The 25,363-nt window shown below is 35.6% G+C and overlaps 3 protein-coding genes and 1 long non-coding RNA gene across 5 annotated transcripts; 3 read left to right on the top strand and 1 right to left on the bottom strand.

Annotated features, from left to right (window-relative positions):
• The first annotated feature begins 417 nt into the window (after nucleotides 1-417).
• Nucleotides 418-5,152, top strand: LOC132204439 (uncharacterized). Its single transcript, XM_059632938.1, has 19 exons — nucleotides 418-623; nucleotides 685-846; nucleotides 1,240-1,357; nucleotides 1,412-1,586; nucleotides 1,634-1,805; nucleotides 2,065-2,127; nucleotides 2,179-2,212; nucleotides 2,263-2,318; nucleotides 2,375-2,480; nucleotides 2,821-3,062; nucleotides 3,114-3,230; nucleotides 3,289-3,417; nucleotides 3,479-3,503; nucleotides 3,562-3,635; nucleotides 3,688-3,790; nucleotides 4,054-4,250; nucleotides 4,305-4,355; nucleotides 4,406-5,025; nucleotides 5,099-5,152. The coding sequence occupies exons 3-18, from the start codon at nucleotides 1,318-1,320 to the stop codon at nucleotides 4,448-4,450; spliced, it is 1,629 nt and encodes a 542-aa protein (XP_059488921.1). The 5' UTR covers nucleotides 418-623; nucleotides 685-846; nucleotides 1,240-1,317; the 3' UTR covers nucleotides 4,451-5,025; nucleotides 5,099-5,152.
• A 670-nt stretch (nucleotides 5,153-5,822) lies between these two features.
• Nucleotides 5,823-8,638, top strand: LOC132204612 (spidroin-1-like). The gene is made up of 2 exons (XM_059633233.1): nucleotides 5,823-6,106; nucleotides 6,477-8,638. The coding sequence occupies exons 1-2, from the start codon at nucleotides 5,837-5,839 to the stop codon at nucleotides 8,550-8,552; spliced, it is 2,346 nt and encodes a 781-aa protein (XP_059489216.1). The 5' UTR covers nucleotides 5,823-5,836; the 3' UTR covers nucleotides 8,553-8,638.
• Nucleotides 8,639-8,848: 210 nt separating this feature from the next.
• Nucleotides 8,849-23,928, bottom strand: LOC132204677 (progestin and adipoQ receptor family member 3). The gene is made up of 8 exons (XM_059633313.1): nucleotides 23,796-23,928; nucleotides 21,879-22,066; nucleotides 11,502-11,683; nucleotides 10,849-11,005; nucleotides 10,613-10,765; nucleotides 9,896-10,084; nucleotides 9,742-9,832; nucleotides 8,849-9,411 (listed from the first exon to the last, which is right to left on the bottom strand). The coding sequence occupies exons 2-8, from the start codon at nucleotides 22,032-22,034 to the stop codon at nucleotides 9,272-9,274; spliced, it is 1,068 nt and encodes a 355-aa protein (XP_059489296.1). The 5' UTR covers nucleotides 22,035-22,066; nucleotides 23,796-23,928; the 3' UTR covers nucleotides 8,849-9,271.
• LOC132204521 (uncharacterized) lies at nucleotides 15,405-17,258 on the top strand. Of its 2 annotated transcripts, XR_009442533.1 has the most exons (4): nucleotides 15,405-15,839; nucleotides 15,942-16,261; nucleotides 16,320-16,385; nucleotides 17,021-17,258. It is a non-coding gene; the product is annotated as an uncharacterized LOC132204521 (long non-coding RNA). The 2 variants fall into 2 exon arrangements; XR_009442532.1 differs by having other exon boundaries at nucleotides 15,405-16,261.
• Nucleotides 23,929-25,363: the final 1,435 nt, after the last annotated feature.

The raw sequence follows: 25,363 nt of genomic DNA, 5'->3' as shown, positions 1-25,363 counted from the left end.
AATATGGGAATTATGTTTTTATTTTACAAAATATATTTATTTTCCTTTTAAACAATAAATTTCTTGCGAAAAATCACGTCTATTTCACAAATATAACAGAGATCTGGATTTTTAAAATTTCCATGAAGCATATTTTATACTATTTGCTGTACAAATTTCAGTTTGCAAATAAAATTTGACGCGCAAATAATGTAAATCAAAACGGCCCTGAAATTCAATATACAAAATCCAATTTCCGGCATTAAATTGATACATTTTGCGTGCAGTCATTTCAAAAATTTCACTTATCTCTCTTCTCATGAAGCCGCAAAACGTGATTCTCGCTTTTTTGCCCTACTTAATTTTCGCCGAATTGTTTTTCAACTCGTTGGATTTCTCCCCCGCCTCCATTCTTCTTAGCGAGTATGAAGGTCTTTGCACGCCAATCAAGCCTTGCATTCTAATTTTTGCGACAATATTTTATTAAAGAGTACAGCGACAAATTATTCCGCCACCAGCCGGTCAACTGTCTGCAGCGTTGTCTCACCACGGCCGCACCGATCGCGAAATTGACCACGCCGAAAAATTTCAGCGCCGTCGCAACCGCCAGACCGCAACTCGGAGCCGCCGACTGCATCCGCGGCGTAATTTTTCACTTCTTGTATTACTCGCGTTACTTTTAATACACGATGCTTCTTTTTGCAGGCCGGTTTTTCTATGTACAGAAAAATCAAACCGATTTGTCTGCGGAGAGGCGAGTTAAAAAATTGAATATATCAAAATCACAAAGTTTTTGAAATAGTTTCGGACACATTACTTGCATTGGTTGGGCTCAATTCGTATGCAGTGTTCTCAAATCTTAATTTTGTAAGTAGTGAAGAAGAAAAAGTCAAAAGTAATTCATTTTAAATTTAGTGTTCATTATAAATCCCTGAAAATTGGATTTAAAAACTTAATTGCTAAACCAATTTAATTTATTTTTATTCCAAACGAATTTAAAACTCATAGAAAGCTAGTTTATTTGTTGAAAAAGATTAAATTACTTTGAAAAACCTACAGTTTTTTGGCTCAAATATTGAAAATATAATGAAAATAATCCGATTTTTTTGTCCCATAAACAAAATATAAATTTAATTTAATAAACTGTTTTTATAGAAAAAATTTCCAAAAAATCAAAATATTTAATGTTATCTTCCTCGTTTTATTCTGATTTTTTTATGGTTTTATTCCAACAATTAATTTTGAATAAACAAACCCAAGACGTGGTTCGAAGCGAGCAAGTTCTGCAAGTCCCGCGGGCTTCACTTGGCTACAATTGAAGGTCCCCACGAAGTAACAATGCTAGGCCACTACCTCAAATCAAAACTGGATTTGACAAGTGGGTCGCGACCGAATTACACTTTTCCTTCTCTACTTTCGATAAATTATTTAGATAAAACTTTCTGGATCGGCGCAATGCTCTCGGCTTACCAAAATGAAACATCGGGCGTTTCTCCTTTTTCACTCGCTCAAAGGTTTTGGACCGAAAGTGGCGAGTTTTACGACGGAAACCTCACCCTTCTGTCCGATTATAACGCCAATGGAATCTATTGCGTCTTTCTTCAATGGTATTAAAAAAATTAGTAGAAAAATTTAATGCATCAAATTTGGTCAGGCGGAATCAGATGGAAACGAATTACGGACTGGACGATTGTTTCACGTCCAACTTTTTCATCTGCCAAGTGCCGATCGCGTGTTACGACGAGTCCTGTCCGAAGCTGACAAACGATACTTCCGTGTTGGTGGACGAAAACTTCCGATTCTGGTCCACGACTTATTTCCCTCATGCAAGTCATAAATTTACGAAATAATGCAAAAATCGCAAATTTTATGCAAGAAAAAATATTTTTATTAATTCCTTTCTACTTTGAAGCGATTTATAGGCGAGTTTATTTTTATGGTTTTGAAATTTTCGGTGGTGGCAAAAAATATGTTGGATTTGAAGTTTTTTCAAACTGCAGTAGGCACGGATTTATTTTTTCTTTTCAAATTCAAGTTTCAATAAAATAAAAAATACGAAACTTTCTGAAAAAGTATTTTATGCAGATTGAAACAACAACCAGAAAGCCTTGCGTCAGGGTCTGCCTCAATGCGTCTTGTGATGCTCGAGTAAAATAAATTAATTTTAAAAAAATAATCAAATTTATGGTTTTTATGCAGGACAGAGCGGAGGCGATTTTGAACAAAAATAAAGGTTAGAAGTGATTAAAAAATGCTGAAATTTTTAAAACCTTTACTTTCAAGGCAACCGGAAATATGTCAGCATGTGCGGGAATAATTTCTTCTTCGATGACAAAATTGTAATTTTAAGATATCATTTTTTTTATTAAAAATTTTTAATTTTTCGCTAAACAAGATGCCGTTTGAGGAATACCCGTGGACTTGCTGTGCCAGCAAAATGAGCATGGTGACGATCTTGTCGTTGGAGAAAATTATGTGTGTTGTCGAAGCATTGCAAAAACGTAATAATAAAAATTAAATTTATTCAAATGTTGATTTAAACTGTAATTATAATGCGAAAAGAAAGAAGGATCATTGCCTAAATTTGAAAATTTGAATTGAAAAATTTCAAATTCTTATAAATCTCTCTTTGAACCCAATTACGTTTCTGTAAAAAAATTATATTTAACACAGTAAGGAAAAAATCTAACAGAAAATTCATTCTTAACATTTTAACAAACTTTCTTAACTTCTACATTAAAAAAGAAGAATGAATGTACTAATTAAATAATTAAAACCTTAAAATCTAATTTGATATGAATAATTGGTATTTTTTTAATTAATAAATTAAATTGAAATCAGTTGAAGGAGTAATTAACGACACCTTTTGGACGTCGCTTAATTACAACCCTGAATGTTTGGACCCTTTTCACTGGTGCAGCTCAAATGTCACGCTAATGAATCTCGGTCCGGCCGACACGTGGCTCCCTGGCGAACCGAATTTCAAAAAAGGCAACTGTCCCGTTTTGAAAGTGGACACCGCAAAAAAGCGATTCGGTCTTGCCATGGAAAGCTGCCATCTGGAATTCAGATCCGTTTGCGAAGTAAAAAAAAAATAATTATGAAAATAATTACTAAAAATCTTCCATAATCAGACCTCCATGGTTGGAATTCAAACGACGGCCAAAACAAGTGTGGCAAAATATTTGCGCTCCACTACGCCGCGACCAACAACAAGTTCTCCCACGCCTCCCCCGACAATTACCATTAGAGTTTCGTAAAAGTTTAAGATTAAAAGTGCTTAATTAAAATTAAATTTTTTTATTGCAGCAATTTTTTAACTTCATACCGACCGCCGTGGTGGTGGCAACGACCACAGCAAAAATTTCGACCACCGAAGCACTTCCTGAGCCGCTCTGCGACACTTTCAACTGTTCCCAAGTCACATGCCTTGTCAATGTCTGCAATTCGTGAGAGCCTCGGTTTATGCTGAACTCAATATTTTGCTTTTCGTTTGCAGACCACCTTGGCAAACGCGAGTGCCAGTTCTGTGAAAGATCTGTAATGAATGGAATTTTGATTAATTTTTATATAAAATTGCAGATTTTGAAAATACTCTTCCGGGAATATTCATTAAAATTCCTAACAAAAAGCGATTTTTCATATCCGATTTCAAAGTTTGGAATATTTAAATTTTTTTTTTAATAATAATTTATTCTATTCAAACAGCTGAACCATTCAGAGGCTGAGAAATTCTGCTGCGCTTATGGAATGTCTCTCGTTTCGCTGGATAACGCTGACAAGACAACCTCGATTTCCAGCCATGCAAACAGTATTAATTATAAATTAAAGTTAAACTCCATAATTTTATAATCATCAATTTCAATTAACAAAGTTCAAGAAGTCAAAAATTAATAATAATAAGTTAAATAAAAATTACTCAAAATTTTCTCTCTCAATTTTAAATTTTAATTTAAATACTTGTCTTTATTTATTTTATATTTATTATTTTATATCATTCCGTGTTTCAAGTTGCCCATTTCAACCAATTTTGCATGTATTTTTTTTTATCTTTTGCTTTTTAATTCTTTTAAGTGACCCCTGGATTGAACTGGGTGGCTGCGAAAAGGTCAGACTGCACAGAAACGTGGACTTGGTGCTTCAAGGAAACGCCCGTGTCCGATTTTCTCACAAAAAGTGCCCAAACTGACGTTAAAAGAAAAGGGTGTTTGCTCTGGGATGGAGTTTTTCGCGACGCAAAATGCAAGGACGCCAATAACTTTATTTGCGAGGCAAATTTTCATATAAATCTTAGCAATTTGTTTTTTACTTTTTTAATTCCACAGCAACGTTGTGAAATTCCCAAGTGCAGAAAATTCATCGACTGCAAAATCAATGTTGGTTCTGCATAAAAATATTTAGATTTATTAATTTAATTAGTTTATAGGAAACTTACATCGGCCAAACTGGAGACTTTGTTGGTATTATTTAATTAATTTATGATAAAAATCATAAATATAAAGGATTTAAGTCCCAAAGTCAAAGGGAACGTTAATTTCCTCTGCAAAAAAATGTCCATCAGTTCGACCTGCGCGGCTTTATTTCGTTTCCAAAGAAAAAGCAATTTAATAAAAAATTATAGCTTTGAGATTTATTTAAAAAAAAAATTAGGTCAGCTACTTCCGGGCTGAAAAAGAGTGTTGTGAATTGGGCATGAGACTCGTCAGTTTAACTGCAAGGGCGCAGGACCAATGCTTAATAACAATCAGTTGATATTTATTTTGCATCTGAGAACTACGGATAATTTTCTTTAAATTAATTAAAGCGCCAGTCATGTTTGGCGACGTTTACTGGACTTCAGGGGCTATGCCAGGTTGCGGAGGGCAGTGGACGTGGTGTGGAAGTGGCGACGCTCTCGACACCAACGCACACGCCAAATGGGGCCCCGACCAGCCCGATGCCCAATTCGGCGAGGAAAACTGCATCACTTGGAATAAAGATTTCCTTCTCCTCGGCGGCACCATTTTTGACTTCCCATGCAGCAGGCCAAACAAGTACTTCTGCGAGGTGCGAATTTCATATTAAATAAGTTTAAAACGGTTTAAATCTAGAAATTATATAAATAATTTAATTATTCCAGGCCATACGCAAAGAAGGTTTGTGATAGCGACAAAATTTTGATGATTGCGTAAAAAAAAATAATTTTTGCCAACTTGGCTCGAATTAATTCGTTTTCCCACGCTTGGATGTGCAAAACTAAAAATGAAATTATGAAATTTTAGAATGTTTGTTGTTTGAACGTCTTAAATGAAAGCAATTTTTTAAATGAATATTTCGAATATTATAAAATAATTTTACAAAATTATTGAAAATAATTCTGGGCGAGAATATAATTTAACTAGAATTTAAAATTAACTTTCAGTGTTTTGGTTTGATTTTGATGTAGAATGTGGTGTCATTTCAATATATTGTAACGGAAAATAAATTAATAAATTAGATCACTTTAAATTTACAATTAAATGAGGATAATTATTAAATAAAAAAAAAAAATTAGACGTGAGAATTCAGTTGAAGGATTTAATTTTATTTAAATTTATAATGCAAATCTAGACCATTTTTCTTATTTTTTTTTTTTAAATCTCTACCTCAATTATTTCACAAATAAGTCGTAATAAATTTACCAAGACATACTTTGGTCGCCATAGCAACCAAAATTATTTAATTATCGAGAGCAATTTGCTTCATTATTTCTGTTGGAAACTAAATTCACAAGTTGAGCTGTGCAGCTGCACTTCTCTGTTGGAAATGCAGGCTCAGCAAAGGTGTCGTATAAAACAAGCGGAGGAGTGCCGCCCGCCGCACTAGAAACCTCTGCACGATGAGAGTCCTCACGGTGTGGGGTCTCGTGGCGCCGCTCCTGCTGATCGGCGCCCTCGCCTCACCTTTGCGTCCGTTGGAGGAACAAACCGAATATGTCGTCACCGAAGCGACCACGACGGAAGAGGCGCCAACAACCACGACGGACACCACCCCTGAACCGAGTGTGAAAAAGGAGCTGCCGCAAATTGTGGTGCGAATGAGTCCCGACTCGTCCGAGATCAAGCAAATCCTCGGCAGGGCAAAGAAGTCAAACCAAAATTGCGTAATGGTGAGCGAATTTTTAAAATACTTGATTTAAATTTACAAAATAATTTCTTTTATAAAATATTATTTACTATTTTTAAATACGATTCTAATTTAATTTGCAAACTCTCCATTTTTTCTCTTTCAACAAAAATTACTAGTAATTAGCATAACTTTTCAAATGAATTAAGAGTTAGTCACAGTAAAAATATTTCATTGCTTCACCGTATAAAAGTGCTGATTATTTAATAATTAAAGTGTAAAGTCATCGATTATTTGATTTATGAGATATATTTTTTTTCAACTTATGCAACCTGTACATCTTGAAAGCTCTACAAGTTGCATAATTATTTAAAAACTGCAACATTTCAATTAATTTTTAAATTAATTTTCAGGTTCAACCAAACCCTTACGAGCCGCCCTACCAAGAATGCTATCCCACGGACGACTCGCACCAATACACGCCTGGACACGACAACGACGTGCACAGCCTGACGGAAGCGGCCATCAGCTCTTCAATGGGTGGCGCGTCGTACTCGTACAACGCTCCTCCTCCACCGCCGCACATGCATTACCTCCCTCAAGCTCCGCCACCTCACCCCCATGACGTCATTTACCAGGGTCCACCCCCAGGCCACCCGATTTTCAACCACCCTCCACCTATTGGAAATCACGGAAGTTCCGCCTCGCACCCTATTCCTCCACCACCCCCTCCTGGACACGAGTACCACCCCTCACCCCCGCATGTTGAACATCCCCCTCCTCAGCATGGAGATCATCACGATGACCATCACCAGCAAGAATCGCACAAAGGTCGAGCCAACGAGGACAACTCGACGGTCAGCAAGACCAACACGACGGGGAGGGCAAACAGCTACAGTGGTTACACAGTTCAATCGCAGAGTCACTACCCCCTGAATGTGGGCAGCCTGTACGTCAGTGGAAACCAAGGAGGATCGTCTTACAGCAGTGGAGGTTCAGGGTACAGCAGCAGCAATCACTTTGGACCGATTCCTCTGCAAATCTACGGCTCCCTCCTTGCCTTGCCAGTGGAAGGAAGTAACGCAGGTTACGGACCGTCTGGTGGAAAAAAGCCTGAAATCTATTCCTCAAGCAAGCAAGGTTCCTACAGTGGTTCTTCGTCTTCAGCAGCCAAACCAAGTTACTCAGGAGGATCTTCATCAGGTGGAAGCAGTTATGCACAGAAGGGAAGTTCATCAGGAGGAGGAGGGTCCTATCAGGGTTCATCAGGTTACCAGGGCGGAAATAAAGGGGGATACTCTTCAGGGGGTTCTAGTGGAGGGGGTTATGGGGGGTCAGGGAGTCATGGAGGGGGAGGTTATGGTGGGCAAGCCCAAGGAGGCTACGGGGGACCAGGGGGCTATGGAGGCCAAGGGGGTTATAGTGGAGGGCAAGGAAATTATGGGGGTCAAGGTAGCTACGGAGGGCAAGGAAATTATGGGGGTCAAGGAGGTTATGGAGGTCAAGGTAGCTACGGAGGGCAAGGAAATTATGGGGGTCAAGGAGGTTACGGAGGTCAAGGTGGCTACGGAGGGCAAGGAAATTATGGGGGTCAAGGGGGCTACGGAGCACCAGGCAATTATGGAGGACAAGGAAGTTATGGAGGAAAAGGAGGCTATGGCGGACAAGGAGGCCAAAGTGAAAACAAAGGTCAGGGCGGATCCGGAGGAATGGATTTGTCCTCCAGTGGTGTAAACTACGCCTACAAACCTTCCTCGTATGGTGCTGCATCGATGATGGCCTACTCTGGACCAAAAGGGGGCGCAAGTTACGAAGGCCAAGGTGGGTACGGTCAAGGCCCATCAAACTATGGCGCTTCAGGATACGGCGCTGCTGGCCCCTCTAGCTATGGTGGCTCTTATGGCAGTTCTTACAGTAGTTATTCAGGTTCTGGATCTCCTGGCTATAGCCCTACCGAGTTAGGATACGGAGGACCTTCAGGCCCGAGTAACGGTGGGGGTGGTTACGGCTACGGAATGGGTCACAACCCCATGCAGGGGTACAACACGCCCAGCTACCACCCTCAATCTGGCTACTCACAATCCAGCTACTCCAAACCCGTGCCCATCAAGGTGCAGTGTCAGGTGGCACCTAGTTACGAAGGTGGCTCTTCGTACAGTAGCAGTGGCTCGTACAGAGCCGCCGAGGGTGAATCTGAAACTTCGTCAACGACGACGACGCCAAGCCCAAGTTCATCGTCTACCACCAAGAAACCGGAAAGCGATGAGTCCAAGAGCTCTGAGGAGAACTCCAAGGAAACTAAAGGCACCTCGGTGGCGCCAACATCCCCAAGCACGACGTCAACCACTACTCCACAACCTCAGGCCAGGTCGGCGGACAGTCCACCTGCACCCTATGAGAACTTTGGGAACTCGCAGTACGTGAGACCGGTTCCGCAAAACAGGCAGTACATGCCTCCGCCTCTCAGATTTGGCCCTAGCCATTATTAATAAATATTTGGCATCATCTCGTTTTGTAAATTTTATATTATTCGTTTTAATTTTTGTAATTTTAATAAAAAAATTATTAAAACGAATTTTTTGATTACTAATAAATATTTAGTACCATCTCGTTTTAGAAATATTATTCATTTTCATTTTTGTACTTAAAAAAAGTTATTAAATGAACCTTTGAATTACTAATTTAAAATAATAAAACCAATCGTTTGATTTTAGATCAATATGAAATAATTAAAATAGCTACATAATGATAAAAAGTATAAGCAGGAAATGAAACGCTCAGTTGGTGATTTTTAATTATCATTTGTTTGGATTTATTTTAACAAAAAATACGTGTCTGCAATAACAGCAATAAAAATAATAATGAAGGTAGCGTTGGCACTGCATGCTCTTATAAAACTATCTCACAGTGAGTTGTCTCTTTAAGCTATATACAACATATTCTCGTGTCTTCGTTGTCGCTAATCACTAAAATCCAACACGAACCGGGCCAAGGGTGTTCACCAGCACACCGTCTTTGCCGATCCTCTCTCAACAAAAATGGACTCCCCAGACAGGGGTCGAGTCGAAAACTAGGGGCATCTCTTAAAGCAGCTTTTTGTTCGATCGACTTCTCGTGAGGGTTTTTGGGTTGTGGAGTTGTGTTCCTTCCGATTTTGTGAGTAAGTGTATCTCTGTGAAGGGTGATTCCGCGGGTCTTGCATAATTTATTAAAATCTGAGGTCATTAGCACAGCCGTGGTTCATGCGGTACTCGACGTACTTGATGCCAGTGTTGTGCCAGTAGTAGAAAGCGCAGACTATTATCACATGCCACCATTGGTGAGACGAACCAACGTAATCAACCCAACCTGAAAAAGTAAAAATTTAATCATGTTTATTAAAACTAAATTAAAAATTAAAGGCTGGATAGAGTTCTAAGTTGTATTAAATTCTGTATGAAGGTCTATTATTATCAGGAAAGAAGATTGTTTTATAAAAATTGATATTTTTCAACTGCGTCAATTGATTTCCTCTTTGGTTTGAATTATTTCCTGTGAAAATGGGAGTCAAAAACAGGAAACGAATTTTGCATTTGAGCAAAACTCCATTCTAGGAATTATTTCAATTTGTACATATTTTAATTTTATATAATTTTCACTGAATTATTTATGGCACAATGATTGATTTTGATATGTTACCTGGCACAAATCTCTCTGGTATCCTGGTGATGTAAATGGCAAACGCCAGACTGACTATTGCGTACATCCCGAGCACTCTTGGCAGCAAAAGCTAATCGAGAATAAAAATAATATCATCAGTCAAAAGTTCAGCTGCTACTTTGTTAACACTCACAGAGACGATCGGGTTCTGCCAACCACCCATCATGATGGTCCAGTGGATGGTGGGCACCACGCCGTACGCGGCCCACCCCACAAACACAAGCATTTTGGTGTGCGCGTCCACCTGGAATCCTGGGTACTGCAGAGCCATCGCAAACGCGAAGATCAGGCAGACTGTGAGCAAATAAAACTGCTGCCATTCCTGAAAATCGAAAAAAACAATGATTTAAAAAATCAAGGGTAGAAAAATTATTATATTGTAATAAATTTATTTTCTGTGATTTTTTTTATTTTATTGTAAGCTGTGATTTATTTAAAAAAAGTCTGTTTAAAACATATATTATTTTAGTTTTACAACTTTTATATAATTTTAATTAAAAATTTACAATATTTTAATAGTTTAAAAAGCTAGTAAAAAAGTTGCAAAATAAAATTAGTCTATAAATTTGAAATAAAACTTTAATAATAGTGAAAAATCTCATTAAGTCGTTTTAAATGCTTTAGTAAAATAATATAAAAAGCTGAAAATTATTTCATATTTATGTAAGATTTGATATAATGTCTGAATTAATTTTCTAATAAATGACAAACTTTAAAAAAAGTTTTTTTACCAATCTATGTTTGGGTTAGAAACAAAATTATAATTTAAAATTTTATCTTCAATTTAAAAATCAATTTTTTTTCTATTTACCTATTATTGGCAAATTAAAAAGTTTTAAATTGAACTTACTGAGTAGCACCAGAAGGCATAATAGACACCCGACATGTAAATGGCCAAAATGCTGAGCGCGATTCCGCACAGGTCGAATGATAAGAAACAGCTGTAGGCTTTTTCCGACTTACACGAAAAGGTGTGATAAGCGCTAGAAAGAATCATACAAGCCTGAAAATAAATACAAAATATTAGCAAAAAATTATTTTTCACCAAAATTAATAATTCCAATTTATTTTTCTTTCAGTTCGTACTTGGAAACAAAGAAGCAGGAGGCCAACGATGAGTTTGTCTAACGCCGACGCGTGAATGTTGAGCAGCATCAGGTCGTACAAGGTAAGTCCGAGGAAGAGCATCCATCCGAAAATGTGGCTCCAAATGTTGACCGTTTCGTTTGTCCACCAGAATATGCTGTCGAAAAAAAAAGATTTCCACGGATTAGACTCGCATTGTCACACGCGCCATTGATTAGCAAATTTGGAGGCTACGGCCTTGGTTTTGGAAAACGGAGACGCGTAATTTGGCTGGCGAGAGACGCGGCGAGCCTCCAAAGTGAAAGTTTTTGTTGGCTTCGATTGGCTCATTGCCGTTTGCTAACTTTTCGAGCAGGAAAAAATTATGTTCTAACGTTTTGCAAATTAATTTTCGGTGCTAAATATGATGAAAGAAGGGAAAATTGGGTTTGTTGATCTAAAATAAATTTATCAGATATTTTTTTGGTAATTTTCATCATTAATGAACGTGAATGAAACTACCAGGTGTACTTTTTTTTTAACAATTTCAAATGTCCGTATTTTAAGTATTTAAAAAACTATTTTTTGTTGAACAAAATTATAGATAATTAATTAATTTTATATTATATTAAATATTCTGATTTTAATAATTCATTTCAAAATTAAACTTTTACCTTTCAAGGCACATTTTGGTCGTGAGATAGCCTCTGTAGCCGGAGCGAATGTAAGGGTTAAATTTGAGGTAGCCGGGCGCTTCTTCGTAAGTGAGGATGAACGAACTGTAGCTGCTCGTCGAGTCTTTTGTCGACGGGCTCTTCTCGTCCAACGCCTCTTTCTCGGCCACCACATTTTCCTCCTGTAACACAAAACAAAAAAAAACCTTCAATTAATTTCATTCTTAAACTCGCGAGACTAAAATTAGACTCGAATATTGCGCAACAACCTAATTTCCATCGGAATTTGGCGTTTGTTTTACATTCAAAAATAGCTTTCGCAAGTTGGACGGTGCCAAATCTCTCGCAGATTATATTTATATATTTGTTTTCTCAGAATGCAGGCACGTGCGCGCGGCGCGAATCGCTCTGTTTCGGAGACGCTCGAGTAAGCCTCCTTAAGTACGGCTAGTCGTACTTGTAGAGAGAGAAAGACAAAGTAAACGTTTTTATTTCTTACTCAGACGTTGCGATTTGGCACTCAATTAGAGAATTAAGTCTTCAATGCTGCCCTATTTTTAAATTTGGAAACCAGAATTTTTGTAAATTCTGCTGTTGGTTTTATGAAATGAAAATTTCAGCAATTTTAATAAATTTAAACACTTACTTAATCAGAATTTCAAAATTAACTGGGCTTAATAAATAATAAATAGCAAAATAAAACTCTTAACTTGATCAAGATTTACACTTGTAAAATTTTGCATAAAAATGCTATTCTATTACAATATTAATTATTAATGTTTATTTTCAATAATTATATTTATTATTAAAAAAATATAAAAATTTATGATAAAAATATTTCTTTAAATTGAAATAATACTGAGGATATCAAATATCAAACTAATTATAGGTTCAATTAAATCACATAAGTCTGAAGTCAAAATAAGTTTGCATTTGAATCTGTGAATTAAATTAAATGGCAAAGAATATAAATGCAGAACAAAGAGTTTTTGAATGATTTAAACTAAAACAATTCATTCTTATTAATAATTTGAAACGCTTTTTAAGTTTCATTGATTCAAATAATGTTTCCACTCCAATTTATAATAAATTTGTTAAAAAGTAATTTTTTTTATTAAAATCATTCTTTTCTCTTTTAATTTTTGTTAATTGTTGTACTTGTTTAAAAAAAAATTATAATTTTGGGGTTTCTAGTAACGATATAATACAATTATAAAAGACGTAGTTTAAACTTCTTTCATTTTCTTGGAACGGCCATTCAAGCAGATCTGGACCAAAGCCTAATACAGGATTTGATGCCAGACAGGTTGCATCTGTCTGTCTCCATGCCAGAGGTAATCGATACACCCCTGCTTATTTTTTTCCCGTCGGCGGCACCACTCGGGCACGTCCCTTTCGCTTCATTAGAGGACCGGAATGCGAATTGCACTGAACTGGGCATTAAGGTTGGATGCAACTGGAATTGAAACAAGCAAGTCACTGACCCTCGAGGGAAGCCTTCGGGCGTGCAGGCCCGAGTCGAACTGGCGACAGCACTCGGCACACTCGGCGGCGCGCCCGTTTTCGTGCCTCGAACTCATCCGAATGAGCGCCCCAATCACAGAAAAGCGTAATCACTCGGGGCCCCCCAGATGGGGCGACTCAATCGAGGGCTCGCAGCATTTCGGTCGAAGGAAAGAGCAAAAGGACGAGCGGCAGGCCGGCTAGCGGACTGCGACGGCACTGCAGCACACCACTCTCGGCAGGCCGGCGACGAGCGTGTGACGTCACTGGTGCTCGATCCCCATTGGTCTCCACCGTCGTGACGGATCAGGGCGGATTTTACCACATTGATTTGAGATTTATCAGATTTTGTGTGCTCGTTTATGTTTGAAATTATAAATTAATTTAAATTTAATATGTATATGAAATTAAATTAATTAAAATAAAATTTAGCTATATTTTAAAATTAAAAAATAATGAAAGATTGAATTTTTGAAGTTTTTATTAAGTTTTCATTTAAGGTTAAGGAAATTTTGTTGAATTTCATACATTTTTTATAAAAAAAAAATCATATTAAAAATAATTTTCTTTTTTAATTTGCTCCATTCCTTTTTTTAGAGATTTTTTTCTTCAACTATTAACTCAATTTTATCTTATAATTTCCTTATAATTTTTTTCCAAAATTGGTGTATATATTAAAAGTATTAAAATAAAAATTAGTTATAAATTAAAATTGACAATTTTAATCTTAAATCAGTAATAATAAAAAAAAAAACTTGAAAGAGATTTTGTAATTTTTTTACAACTTTTTATATTAGATAGCGATTTTTTTTACTACATCCTTCTTAATATAGATTTAAATTTATATTCAAGTGAAACTTAGGTAATTCCTCATATTTAATTAATTTATGGATTTTTTCAGTAAGCAAATTTTTATGTTTGCATTATAAAACTACTTGTTTTCCACCGGCTGACCTCAAAACCTGCCAAACAGGATAATTCGGCGGGTCGGTAAACCACAGGGGAATCCACACGCACGCGTGCAGCTCGTGCGCCTTTCAATTTCAATTGTCCATTTCTATTTTTGAAGCGAAACACGCCCTGTATATTTCTCGTCACGAAACGTTAATTTCATTTCAGACTGTCTTTTCCTCGCACTCGACAACAACTGTAATTGCAGAGCAATGAAAGCTGGACGCGCGTTTCCCAACACCAGAAGTCGTCTCTCGTCTCTCGTTGCAACAAAAAGCTAATTGCTCCAATCAAAGAGAAACTTGACTCGATCGTTTCACGGCGTAAATATTTTTTCCTCCTCTGATTAACAATATTTGTCCACGTGTTTGGAGTGTTATTCAGTGATAAGAAGGGCGTGCGAAAAACTCTGATAAAATTCCTTGGCCTCGAATAACTCTAAAATTTGTATTCGCAAAAAAACAATTGATAAGCTTTTGACATCTGTTTAATCACTCGTTAATATTATCAAAGTTTCACTCTCGTTAAAAGATAAACTTCTGACCCAACAGGGTTGATCAACTTGAACTCTTTCCATTCAAATTTATCCAATTTCATTCATAAGAAATAACCGGCGCAAGGTTATTCGGCAGACAAATGACAAATTAACCGCGAAAACTGGACGCCTCCCAAGCGCCCTGTGGGCCAGTGGGGAAAAAATAGCCCGAGCTTATTTAGTTGTCAAGAGGTCGTCAGCCAAGGTCAGCAACTGGATGCTGCCGGCAATAAAATGAACCGTACACTCGATCGGGTCGTTCGCTCCCATGGTAATTGGCAATGTGTGCAACTCACGTTTAGTCGGTAATCATAGTCGGGCGGGTAAACTAAGAACTAAGTGCAACGTTATTGTGACAATTCTATCCCCCCTTTAGAATGGTATAGAGACGCAATTGTGGCTGATTAAGATATTAAGAATTAATCTTTCGATGAAAGAATAATTCGTCTTCTTATGGAAAGGTTAAAATGTTATTTATTTGATTTATTTATACAATAATAATTATTTTTCGATTCCCTATTTTAATTATCTAAAGAATAGATAAATACATTAATAAATAAAAATGAAATTATAATCTGTAATCTTTAAAGATCACTGGAATATTCTCTTATACAAATTACAAATTAAAAAAAAAATGAAAATATTGAAGGTGTTAATTTAGGAATTTTATTAAAAGCTTCTTTTTGTGTGAAATTTGTCTCTACGAGGAGTTTTTTTTTTAGCAGTTAATTCCTTCCCTTTAAAAGTAAAATAAAAAAATTAAATATTAAAGGTATTTTACTTTTCTTTTTAAGTTACTTAACTATGTTGTTAAGGAGTCCATTTATTAAAAATAATGATTCATAATAAATTTCACCATAATTTTTCTGATATTAAATATTATTAAAGCGCCTTTACAACGGAGGATTATATAAACTGCATAAAAACCAGCAATTCTACATTAATCGCATAATTTAGAAGGATCATTAACAAAGAATGTCATTTTGGATTTCATATTCCGGCATTCTTGAAAATATTTTGAGAAATTGTTCATATTATTTTTAATTTTTGTATCAAATTTTTCCATTATAATCCTTGGGCAATAAATCAAAGTAACAATTTAACTAAATAAAATTCAAACAATCAAAATCAATGAATGGATAAATTAAATCTCTGCTATGATCGCAAAAAAAAATTAAAATTCCAATTATACTTTTCGATGATCCATATTAAATGCAAAAAAACCTTACGATTTTCACCACCATCGCTTCTTGCATCCTTTCGGAATGGCAAACAGCCGATCACGCACCACGCACTACACTAGACTGATATATGTTGACATGCACCTCTCCTGAGAGACGTAAACACTGGTAAACACCTTTTGGCACTTCCATGACCAGTTTTGCCTTTGCCGAGAGTGATATTTATAATTATGCATAAAAACTCATTTGATAATTACTTCGAGTTTGTAGCCGCAGCAGGAATCGAAGCCGGACCGGAAAGGGGACTGAACGAGCCGCATGTTCTCCTGATCACATTTGCAATAAAACTGGCACCGCGAGAAAGACTAGAGTTGCAATTGCAAGCAGTTCCTGCTCACCTTAAGATAAATATAAATGCACCTGAGCTGGTGCAGCGACCTTGGCGATAAAAGCGGAAGAGGTTTTTTTATCGTTTAATCGACGGGAAAATCCGAGAGTCGGAGACGTGCGATTTTTCCAGGGATGAGTCAAGGAGGTTCATCCGCGAGATGATCAATATAAATAAGGAATAATGGAGCAATAAAGCAATGGTAATTTTATTGATATGCATAATAAAATTTCCTTAAGGTTCTTGAATCTTTTTTATAGCAGTCGTCAGATATGACGGAAGTAAGATTAATATAAGGAGGCAAATATTGGCACTAGTTTCGCAAGGTTTGTTTCTAGAATTTTCATTTCTTCTACTTAATTGAATGGAATTGTACCTGATAATATCAATTTTATTAACAAATTAAAATAATTATAAAGGCTGCAAAAGTTACAATTTATAAAGAGGGTTTAAGTAAATAAATTAAACTTAAATACAGAAAAGTATATATTCCATAAGTAAATGGATTTGATTAATTAGTTCTAAAAACATAATTATTTATTTGAAAAAAATCGCCAGTTTAGCAGTTTCAAAATATCAACCTATTTTGGCAACTAAAAAATAACATTTATTTCAATCACCCATGTTTTGAAACTCAATTTTCAAAGAACAAATTGCGCATAAGAAATTTCAGCTAAAAACAAAGAATTAAATAATAGTTAATAAATTAATTAAAAATTATGAATAATTAATTTAACTGTTTGCCGATAAATTTTAATTTTTTAAGTTAAATATCAAAGAAATCTGATGAAATCAACTCCTACATATTTCTAATTTGGTGATATAAATAGCACTTTAATTGCCGGTTAAATTATTCACAGTCCTTCGCTTTTTATGATTGTGTATAATTCATGATATTATTGCATATTTAAGAAGCGTAACCAATTTTACAAAAATTGGATTCTTATTTTTTACTTTTTAGCAAAACAAAACTTGAGCTGCCGACGTTTTGCGTTTCCAGAACCGGAGACACACTCGGCGAACTGCTGACGAAGAGTGCAGACCGAGAATTATATCACGCCCGACCGACACACAAGGTCACGGGACATCAAATGTTTTAAATTAATTTATCTTCCTGCGCCACGCGGCTCGGAAGCTTATCATTAATTGAGGTCACCGCGCGACATTTCGGCACGCGCTCGTCTAATTTTTTCCAGAAATAATTACTAAATTAATTAATTTATAATAAGAGCAAATATAAGTTGGAACAAAATCGGCATGCTTGATTATCTTTGCTCTCTTCTTTTTTACTTTAATTTGTGGAAGTTATTTTTATTTCAGCTTCAAAAAGTAAATTTGATTTATCTTTAAAATATTGAAATTTGGAAAATTTACAAAAATTATTATAGGAATTTTTCTAATATGTTTTTCCTTACAATCTGCTCGACTAATTTATAAAAACTTATGTATTTTATTTTCATTTTATTAAAAAAAAAATAATTTTAATAAATTTAAAATTCAGTTTATGAGAAAATTTTATTTGACATTTCTAAGCTGATGCGATTCTATTGGAATTTTGCAGATATTGTCTCCGTGACCCAATTTCGATCTTGAATGAGAGGGTGAAATCACGGTCAGTGCGATCAACAACCTTCGTTGAAATTACACAAAAATTAAAAGCCCACTTGTCTGAATAAAACGGTCACCGGTTTTCCTTTCTCGGAAGCAGTTCCGAGCGGTAATTTCACAGCAATTGAGCGTATGCAATTGACGATCGCGGTCACGAGATACAAGAAGAAAAACCACTCGAGAGTTTAATGGTGGTGGTAATTGGAAATTTATATAGGAAGAATATGCAAACCAATGTAAAAGAGTCGCGTGAGATCTAAACCTTAACACAAACACCGCACTGCGATTGCCAATGACAACCGGTGGGTTCACAATCTCGGCAAAATCGATGACTTTGCTATTGTTGGCCTCCAACTTAAGTTATGCTAATGGGATTAGCCAATATCCTAGGGAAGGAAATAAAAAATAATAAAAAAGTAAACCTTGGTTTTCATTGGCTTATTTAAAAAAATGCCAGAATTTGTTATTTAAATTAATTTATTATTAAAGTTCTCTCCAATTTTTATTCTAAAATTAGCTTAATTTTCAAAATATTTGATAACTTTTAATAAAATCATGATTTTTTTTTGCCAAACAAATCAAAGCTCCATTATTATGAGACACAATCTTACTTCCAATTAATTTTATTAGATTCTTAAGTAAAAAATATTTTTAAAATCTGATATGATAAGAATTGCGTTTTGTTTTGAGTTCGCTATTGTTTTTCATCATTGTTATTATCATCTTATTCATATATTTGCGCGCAGTTATATCAACTTTGTTTATTTTCACTCGGGTATTATAGAAAGTAGATCGCGAACCGTTTTGCACACATCTGTTATTCTGCTCCGCAATAAAAACTCCCACAAACTAGGCTGGAAAGTTGGCGGAGACATAAAACACCAGAAAGCCTTAAGCTTTGTGCGGAAGAAGGATTATTAAATTAAAAAAAGTTTTGCAACTTGCTTAAAAATAAAAATGTGATTATCTTAAATCGTTATAAATGATTTTAATAAAATATAAATTTGATCCATAAAAAAGAAAAATGTAAAGAAATAAATAAATTGAAAATTAACCAAAAATTGTATTTATTTGTAAAAAAAAATATTTAATAAAAGGGGTCTTATTTAAACTTGATTTTAAGTTTATGTATATTAATGAAAGAAACTTTTTCAGCTGACCCACTTTCATAACGATGGTTTGATTGAAAAAAATCACGTTTTTCCCAATTAAAGTGTTAAATATAAACAAATCAACATCAATGATCTCAGTTTCAATTAAAAAGAAACCGTTTTTCACAGAAAATAATTTGCGATTTCTGAGGTTGACCTACATTCGCGGCACCGGCCTGCACGTTAGCACGTCGGCGAGATAATTTCTGCAACGCGGAAGCGTGTCTGCCGCTCTTTCAAAACAATCCACATTTTCACCTCGAAAGCAAAAATGTGTTTTTGGGAAAAACAAAAATCGGGGGGAAAAAACTCACGTCAGTCTGCATGGCGCACAACTCCCTTGGTGCCATAATAAAATTTCCTCGGAAAAAGATCGAATTATGATGAAAGAAAAACTGGAGCGTCTTCACTTCTGTCTGCACTTCATTTTTCCGCCTCTGGTTAGGAAGCGAACGTTTTGCCCAAACAACAACAAACAAAGCGAGTGTTGAGCCACCGAGACGGACTGTGAGTGCGGACCCTGCCGAGAGAGCTCGGCGTCCGCGACTTTAATGAATAAATTGCATTGGGCTGCGAGCGCCGCCGCGCTGCTGCGTAATAGCAAAAATCTTGCTGCTCAAAACGGTCCCGGTTTCACTTTCACTACTTTCACCTACACACGTGCGTGCGAGCCGTGGTGGGATCGACAGAGGTGTGCGTCTTTTACGTAACCCGGCGCTTGCATAACGCCGAGACCAAAACAAAGAGAGCTGCGTTGAGATAGGCCGTATGTGTGCCAGCGAAATTGGGTCGGCTCCAATTCGGCCGCGCGGATGGTCAGTAAAGTGCGTACATTTAAACATGAGTTAATTATTTGAAAATTATTTATTAAATTAAATAAGTTTGTGCTGTAAATAATTAATTAATGAATTGTAAGTATTTCTATATTTTTATTAAATAATAATATTAAAATAAAATAATTAGGATAATTATGCAATAAAAGGGTTGGAAGCTCATTAAAAAAAAAACTCAAATTGATAAATATATCTTTTGGTTATTTTTATCAAAAATTTGTTTATAAAATTAATATTAAAAAAAACTTTCCGAGATGTTGAAAAGTTTAAAAAAAGAGGGCTGTGATCCAGGAAACTTACAAGCTGATAATTATAATGCAAATATAATTTCCGCAAAAAATTTAAATCTTCAGTAACACGCGATCAGGATTTTATTATAATGTTTATTTTTGTGAAAATATTCAACCGGCTCCTTTTTAAGGAGAATTGTTTGTTCAGGTTTTGCCCTATCGCTAGGAGGCTAGAGTTGTTCCCGGAAACTGATTGATTATTAATTATTACGAAGCCTAACAAGTAGTAAATTATCAAGGAAATTTATTACTCTTTCCTACATTATGAAATGCAGGCCGAGTTTCTAGCCTATGGAGTTCTGCCAACTTTTATAGTTCAAGTTTATTTTCTTGATTTTTTTTTTATATTTATATTTTATGAATGGAAACTTTATTATCCATTAGAGTTGGAAAAACCGTGAAAAACTCTATAGGACAAATAATTTTTCCCTGTTGATAAGCTGATTTAACTTTCAATTATCAAATACATAAATATCTCAGAAGTGGAAAGTGATTGTAGATAAAAGAGCATCAACAATAGCTTCGTCATAAATTATATTTCGGTATTTCCATTCTTCAAACAGGTTGTTTCTAGAAAGAAATATGTTTTCATTTGAACAATTGTCTGTTATTTTACTCTTGTTCTTACAGTTTTATTTGAAACTAAAGCAAGAAATTAAATATTTAAATAAATATAATAATATCTATTTAATGATTATATAAATAAAAAATATATTTTCGGTTCTGCATTTAAACAAATATTTTATAACGGTTTAATTTTCAATTCTCTCTCCATCAAAATGACTCTTGTAAAGCCCAGCTCAAGAAATTCTTCAAAATTGCGCAAAATTCAAATTTTTCTCAAGTCACTGGGACGTTTTTGAGGTCACAGACCTTAATTAGCTATTTTATTAAACCGATTTTCCGTTATTTATAAAAAAGCAAACCTGCGCGTCTTTCTACTGATTCTGCTGTGGACACTTGTGAAGGTTTCAGTTTTTTAATAACTGCAAATTTTAACAATTTAAAAAGTTGCAATAAGGCCATCGGAACATTCACTCATGCTTGTAAACTTGCATCGTAATGCTTGATAAATCGAATGCGGTGTTTGAATGTGGAGCCGTAAAAGCGCACTCCACTTTTCATTTTGCAGTTCATTGTTCCTTCACAGCTGGAAAAAAATCAAATAAAAAAGCATCACCTTGCCGCGGTGTGCTCAGTGAATCGCGGCTCGGAAAGCGGACCAGATCGATTGTTTCGCGGTATTGAAAAGAGAAACTAATTCAAAATGACTTCGAATATTGAAAAAAAAAAAGGAATTTCCGGAAGAATAAAATAAAAATCGGATTTTCCACTTTTCGCAATTTTATAGAGGCCTTGGGATCTTAATTTCCATCGACATCCTCTCAAGGTTTGCTGTTTCTATGACGGGACAATTTTTATCTTTATATCCTGCTTTTCATTCGCCCTGAGAGGATCCCTGAAGTGCAACTCACGCATTTCGCTTCTTTGTCGGATTTGACGTCACTGGCGAATGGAAAAGTGTGGAGAGCAGAGAAATATTATTTTTATTTTGCACATCGTTAAGACGGGATTTCTCTTGACGCTTTTTTGCAAACATACACTTGAGAATGATATTGTTGAAGGGAGAAATGCAAGCGTGATGCTGAGGAAAACCGCACGGACGTCACGAGTTTCAATCGCGTCAAACGAAATTTGTCTTTCTTTTATGAGCGAAAAAGCATTCAATATTGTGGGAGAAAGAAAAATTATTTGTGCAAATAGAAATTAAACTTCTAAGAAATATGAACTTAACCTTACAGTTTGTTTTCAAATATAATAAGAAAAAATATATTATTTTTTGTATATAATTATAAAAATCAATGTTTTCCGCCAAATTTTAAATTATTTCAATATTTTTTAACAAAGTTTTTCATAAAAAAATTTATTCGACCAACCTTGGCTTTGCTGGTGATCCTTCTAGTGGCGCACTGGGAGAAGCACTTGCCGTGGTTGTTGTTTTTGCCAAAAATGATTTCCTCCGAGCCGCTCATCTTATTCTCCTCTTCGATGAGGGCCAGCCTCGCTCCAGCCGAGGAAAACAATTGTGCCATTTTATTTTCCCGTTCGCGAATGTCTGTGCTACCTGATGGAAAACAAGAAACGCGGATGTACATAGAGAGTTGCAATCAATGTGGTTAATTACACAGCTGTCGCCAACGGCGAATGCAGCGAGAATTAGTACAAGAAAGAGAGGTCTAGGGAAGGAACGAAGTGGAAAGAAAGTTAGGCGAATGAAGAGAGGCGAGTGAGCAGTGCTGACCTCGCCTGGGAATTTGCAATGCTAAATTCCCAATTGACTTTGGTTGACCAATGCCAAATTTCGGAGCCGGCTTCAGTCTAGCCGGCATATTTAAATTTATTGTGATTATTGATGAACGCTAAAAATGGGTCATTTAAAAGCTGAGCCAAATGTTATTTTCAATTTTGTAGAAGAATTTCAATTTGTTAAAATTTATTAATTTTCGTAATCTTAAATTTCTTGTTGATGAATTGTTTTCCATTGAAAAACTAATGATCGGAAAAACCTCATTGCATAAATGAATAAAAATTTTTACGTTTCAATCTCAAATTACTGGAAAATAACGATTTTTTTATATTGATTAAAAAAAATTAAAATCTGAAACTTATAGAGTTTTAAAAGAACGAATAATAATTTGATGGCGACACTTAAGTTAACTTTTGTGAATCGCAATAGCCCAATATTTAATTTTTTTTCTCTCCAAAATTGCTATACATTGAAGATTGAATGATCTGAAACCTTTAAATGAGCTTTTCGTTTTTTAGTTAAGCAAAGAATGAGCAAATATTTTCCTCACCATATCATGTATAAAATTGTGATCAAGATTGTGCTCAGCGAGTAGATGTTACAAAAAATTGTGGTTAATTTTCTCCTTTCCGGTGTGATTAAGTAAAAGTTTGTTCTCTACCAACCAATGTGTGTGTGTGTGTTTTTTTTTATCGATTTTCTTATAATTTTTTCTGCCTCTCTTTGTTTCTGCTGTAAAAAGCAGAATATAAAAACGGTTGAAGTATCAAAGCAATGAGGCATCTTCTTAATGGTTGTTGTAAATGTAGAAAGTCGCATAGCCGTTTAAAACAATTGCGAAATGACCTTTTCAAGTCAAACATAGACATACTGGCTTTTTCCGATTGTCAATTAGCATCATCGTCAAACTTTCATTTCATTGGAATTTAAGTATTTAAATAATGTTTTAAATTAAAATCAAGTTTCAGCAAACAATTTCTTTCTCACATACCTTTTTAACAAATCAGTATGTAATTGTTTGCATAAACTGTTAATTTTAATTTTACCGAAAATGTTAAAATTCTTTAAATATTTATGTAATTAATTAAACAATTATCAATTTAAACTGAGATACCCTTTTGCTACTCCAATAAAGTCAATTTGAACTAAAACTTATTCAAATAACTTTTGTTCTTTTATAACAAAAAGAACTAAATTTAAAAATCTAATAATTTAAAAATTTCTTCACAACAGCTACAAAAAAAAATGTATTAATTTGTAAGAATATTGATTTATTAAAAACAAACCGTGTCACGTTCTAAATGAGTTGATGCATTAGCGTGTCTAGTGTTGATAAATGTGGAAACAAGTAAGAAATAATGCTTTTTCCGTCGGTCAATAAATACTTACGAGCAAATATCTATCGCAAGTTGGAATCGCGAATTAATTATCCATATAAAGCGGCGCGCGGCTCTCAGCAGCAGCGCACGTGCGTCGCGGGTGCAACGAGACGACTGAGCAACGACTGAGACTCGGCGGAAAACTTTCTTTCTAATTTCCTTCTCACCTGCTTGCAACGGCACACATTCAAGTGCTTGCACACTAACAGGTTGTTCTGCGACGAGTGCGTTTCTTTCCCAATCGCCTGCCACTTCCTCCGACCGACGAGAATCGTCCTCGCGTTTGCCGCTCTCCGGCTCCTAACGCCAGCCTTTACAGCACCAATTCACAGAGGGCAGCACGTGGTGCCGAGCACCAATTGAGCACCAACATAATGTAAAAAAAAAACATTTTTAACATTTAAATGGCTTAAAATTGACATTGAAAACAAATGAATAAGTGTAGTTTTTGTTTTGGAACACACATAAAATCTCTAAGAAAGAGTAGTTTTTTTTATAACTAAATATATTGCGCGCCATTATCCTAACGCCATTCTCACGGTATATAAGTTAACCCTGCTGGATAAATCCTTGGCGATCCATTTTATCCCGCTGGCCCAGGAACCCAGGATAAATATTCTTTGATACTACCTAAAAATTTTTTGTCACCAAATGATTCAGGATAAGTTTTTCTTAATCTGAGAAATGGGACCAACATAAACAGAAGAAAACATAAAATTTCTTCCCCTTTTTTTTTATAAACTTGCAAATCTCTGCCTGCATGCAATCTCGGCCTGCATGCAATCTCAGCCTGCATGCAATCTCAGCCTGCATGCAATCTCAGCCTGCATGCAATCTCAACGGGCATGCAATCGCAGCCTGCATGCAATCGTGCATGCAATCTCAGCGTGCATGCAATCTCAGCCTGCATGCAATCTCAGCGTGCATGCAATCTCAGCCTGCATGCAATCTCAACGGGCATGCAATCGCAGCCTGCATGCAATCTCAGCCTGCATGCATTCGTGCATGCAATCTCAGCCTGCATGCAATCGTGCATGCAATCTCAGCCTGCATGCAATCGTGCATGCAATCTCAGCCTGCATGCAATCGTGCATGCAATCTCAGCCTGCATGCAATCGTGCATGCAATCTCAGCCTGCATGCAATCGTGCATGCAATCTCAGCCTGCATGCAATCGTGCATGCAATCTCAGCCTGCATGCAATCGTGCATGCAATCTCAGCCTGCATGCAATCTCAGCCTGCATGCAATCTGAGCCTGCATGCAATCTCAGCCTGCATGCAATCTGAGCCTGCATGCAATCTCAGCCTGCATGCAATCCCAGCGTGCATGCAACCTCATTTATTTTTATTTCTATTTTTTATTTTTTGATTCCTCAAATATGTTGGTTTCTTATTAGCCTAAAAATTTGAGATGGGCGGAAATAAAAACTTGTTTTTTTCTCATTCTTTTTTATTCTTTATTTATAATTTTTTTTGCTCTTTGTAAGAAAAAAAAATAATATCAAATGAAATTTAACTTCAGCTATTAAATAACCGTTTGATTTTTTTGATTTAGGGAAATTTCACATGCATAAAATTTCAACGGAAAATAAATTCTTGGCCTTATTTTGCTTTGATCTACTAAATATTAGTTATTAAAATATGAAGAATGTCAAATTAATTTTTTTTTTCATTTTACCATTAGGATTACATGTTTTCCCTATTATTTTCACGATCAGTTCTCTAAAAAATCTGA

The sequence above is a fragment of the Neocloeon triangulifer genome, unplaced genomic scaffold (genome assembly GCF_031216515.1).
Source record: "Neocloeon triangulifer isolate White Clay Creek 2 clone unplaced genomic scaffold, ASM3121651v1 ptg000022l, whole genome shotgun sequence".
Classification (NCBI taxonomy): Eukaryota; Metazoa; Arthropoda; class Insecta; order Ephemeroptera; family Baetidae; genus Neocloeon; species Neocloeon triangulifer.
Note: the sequence above shows the minus strand (reverse complement) of the source record. Positions and strands in the feature narration are given on the sequence as shown.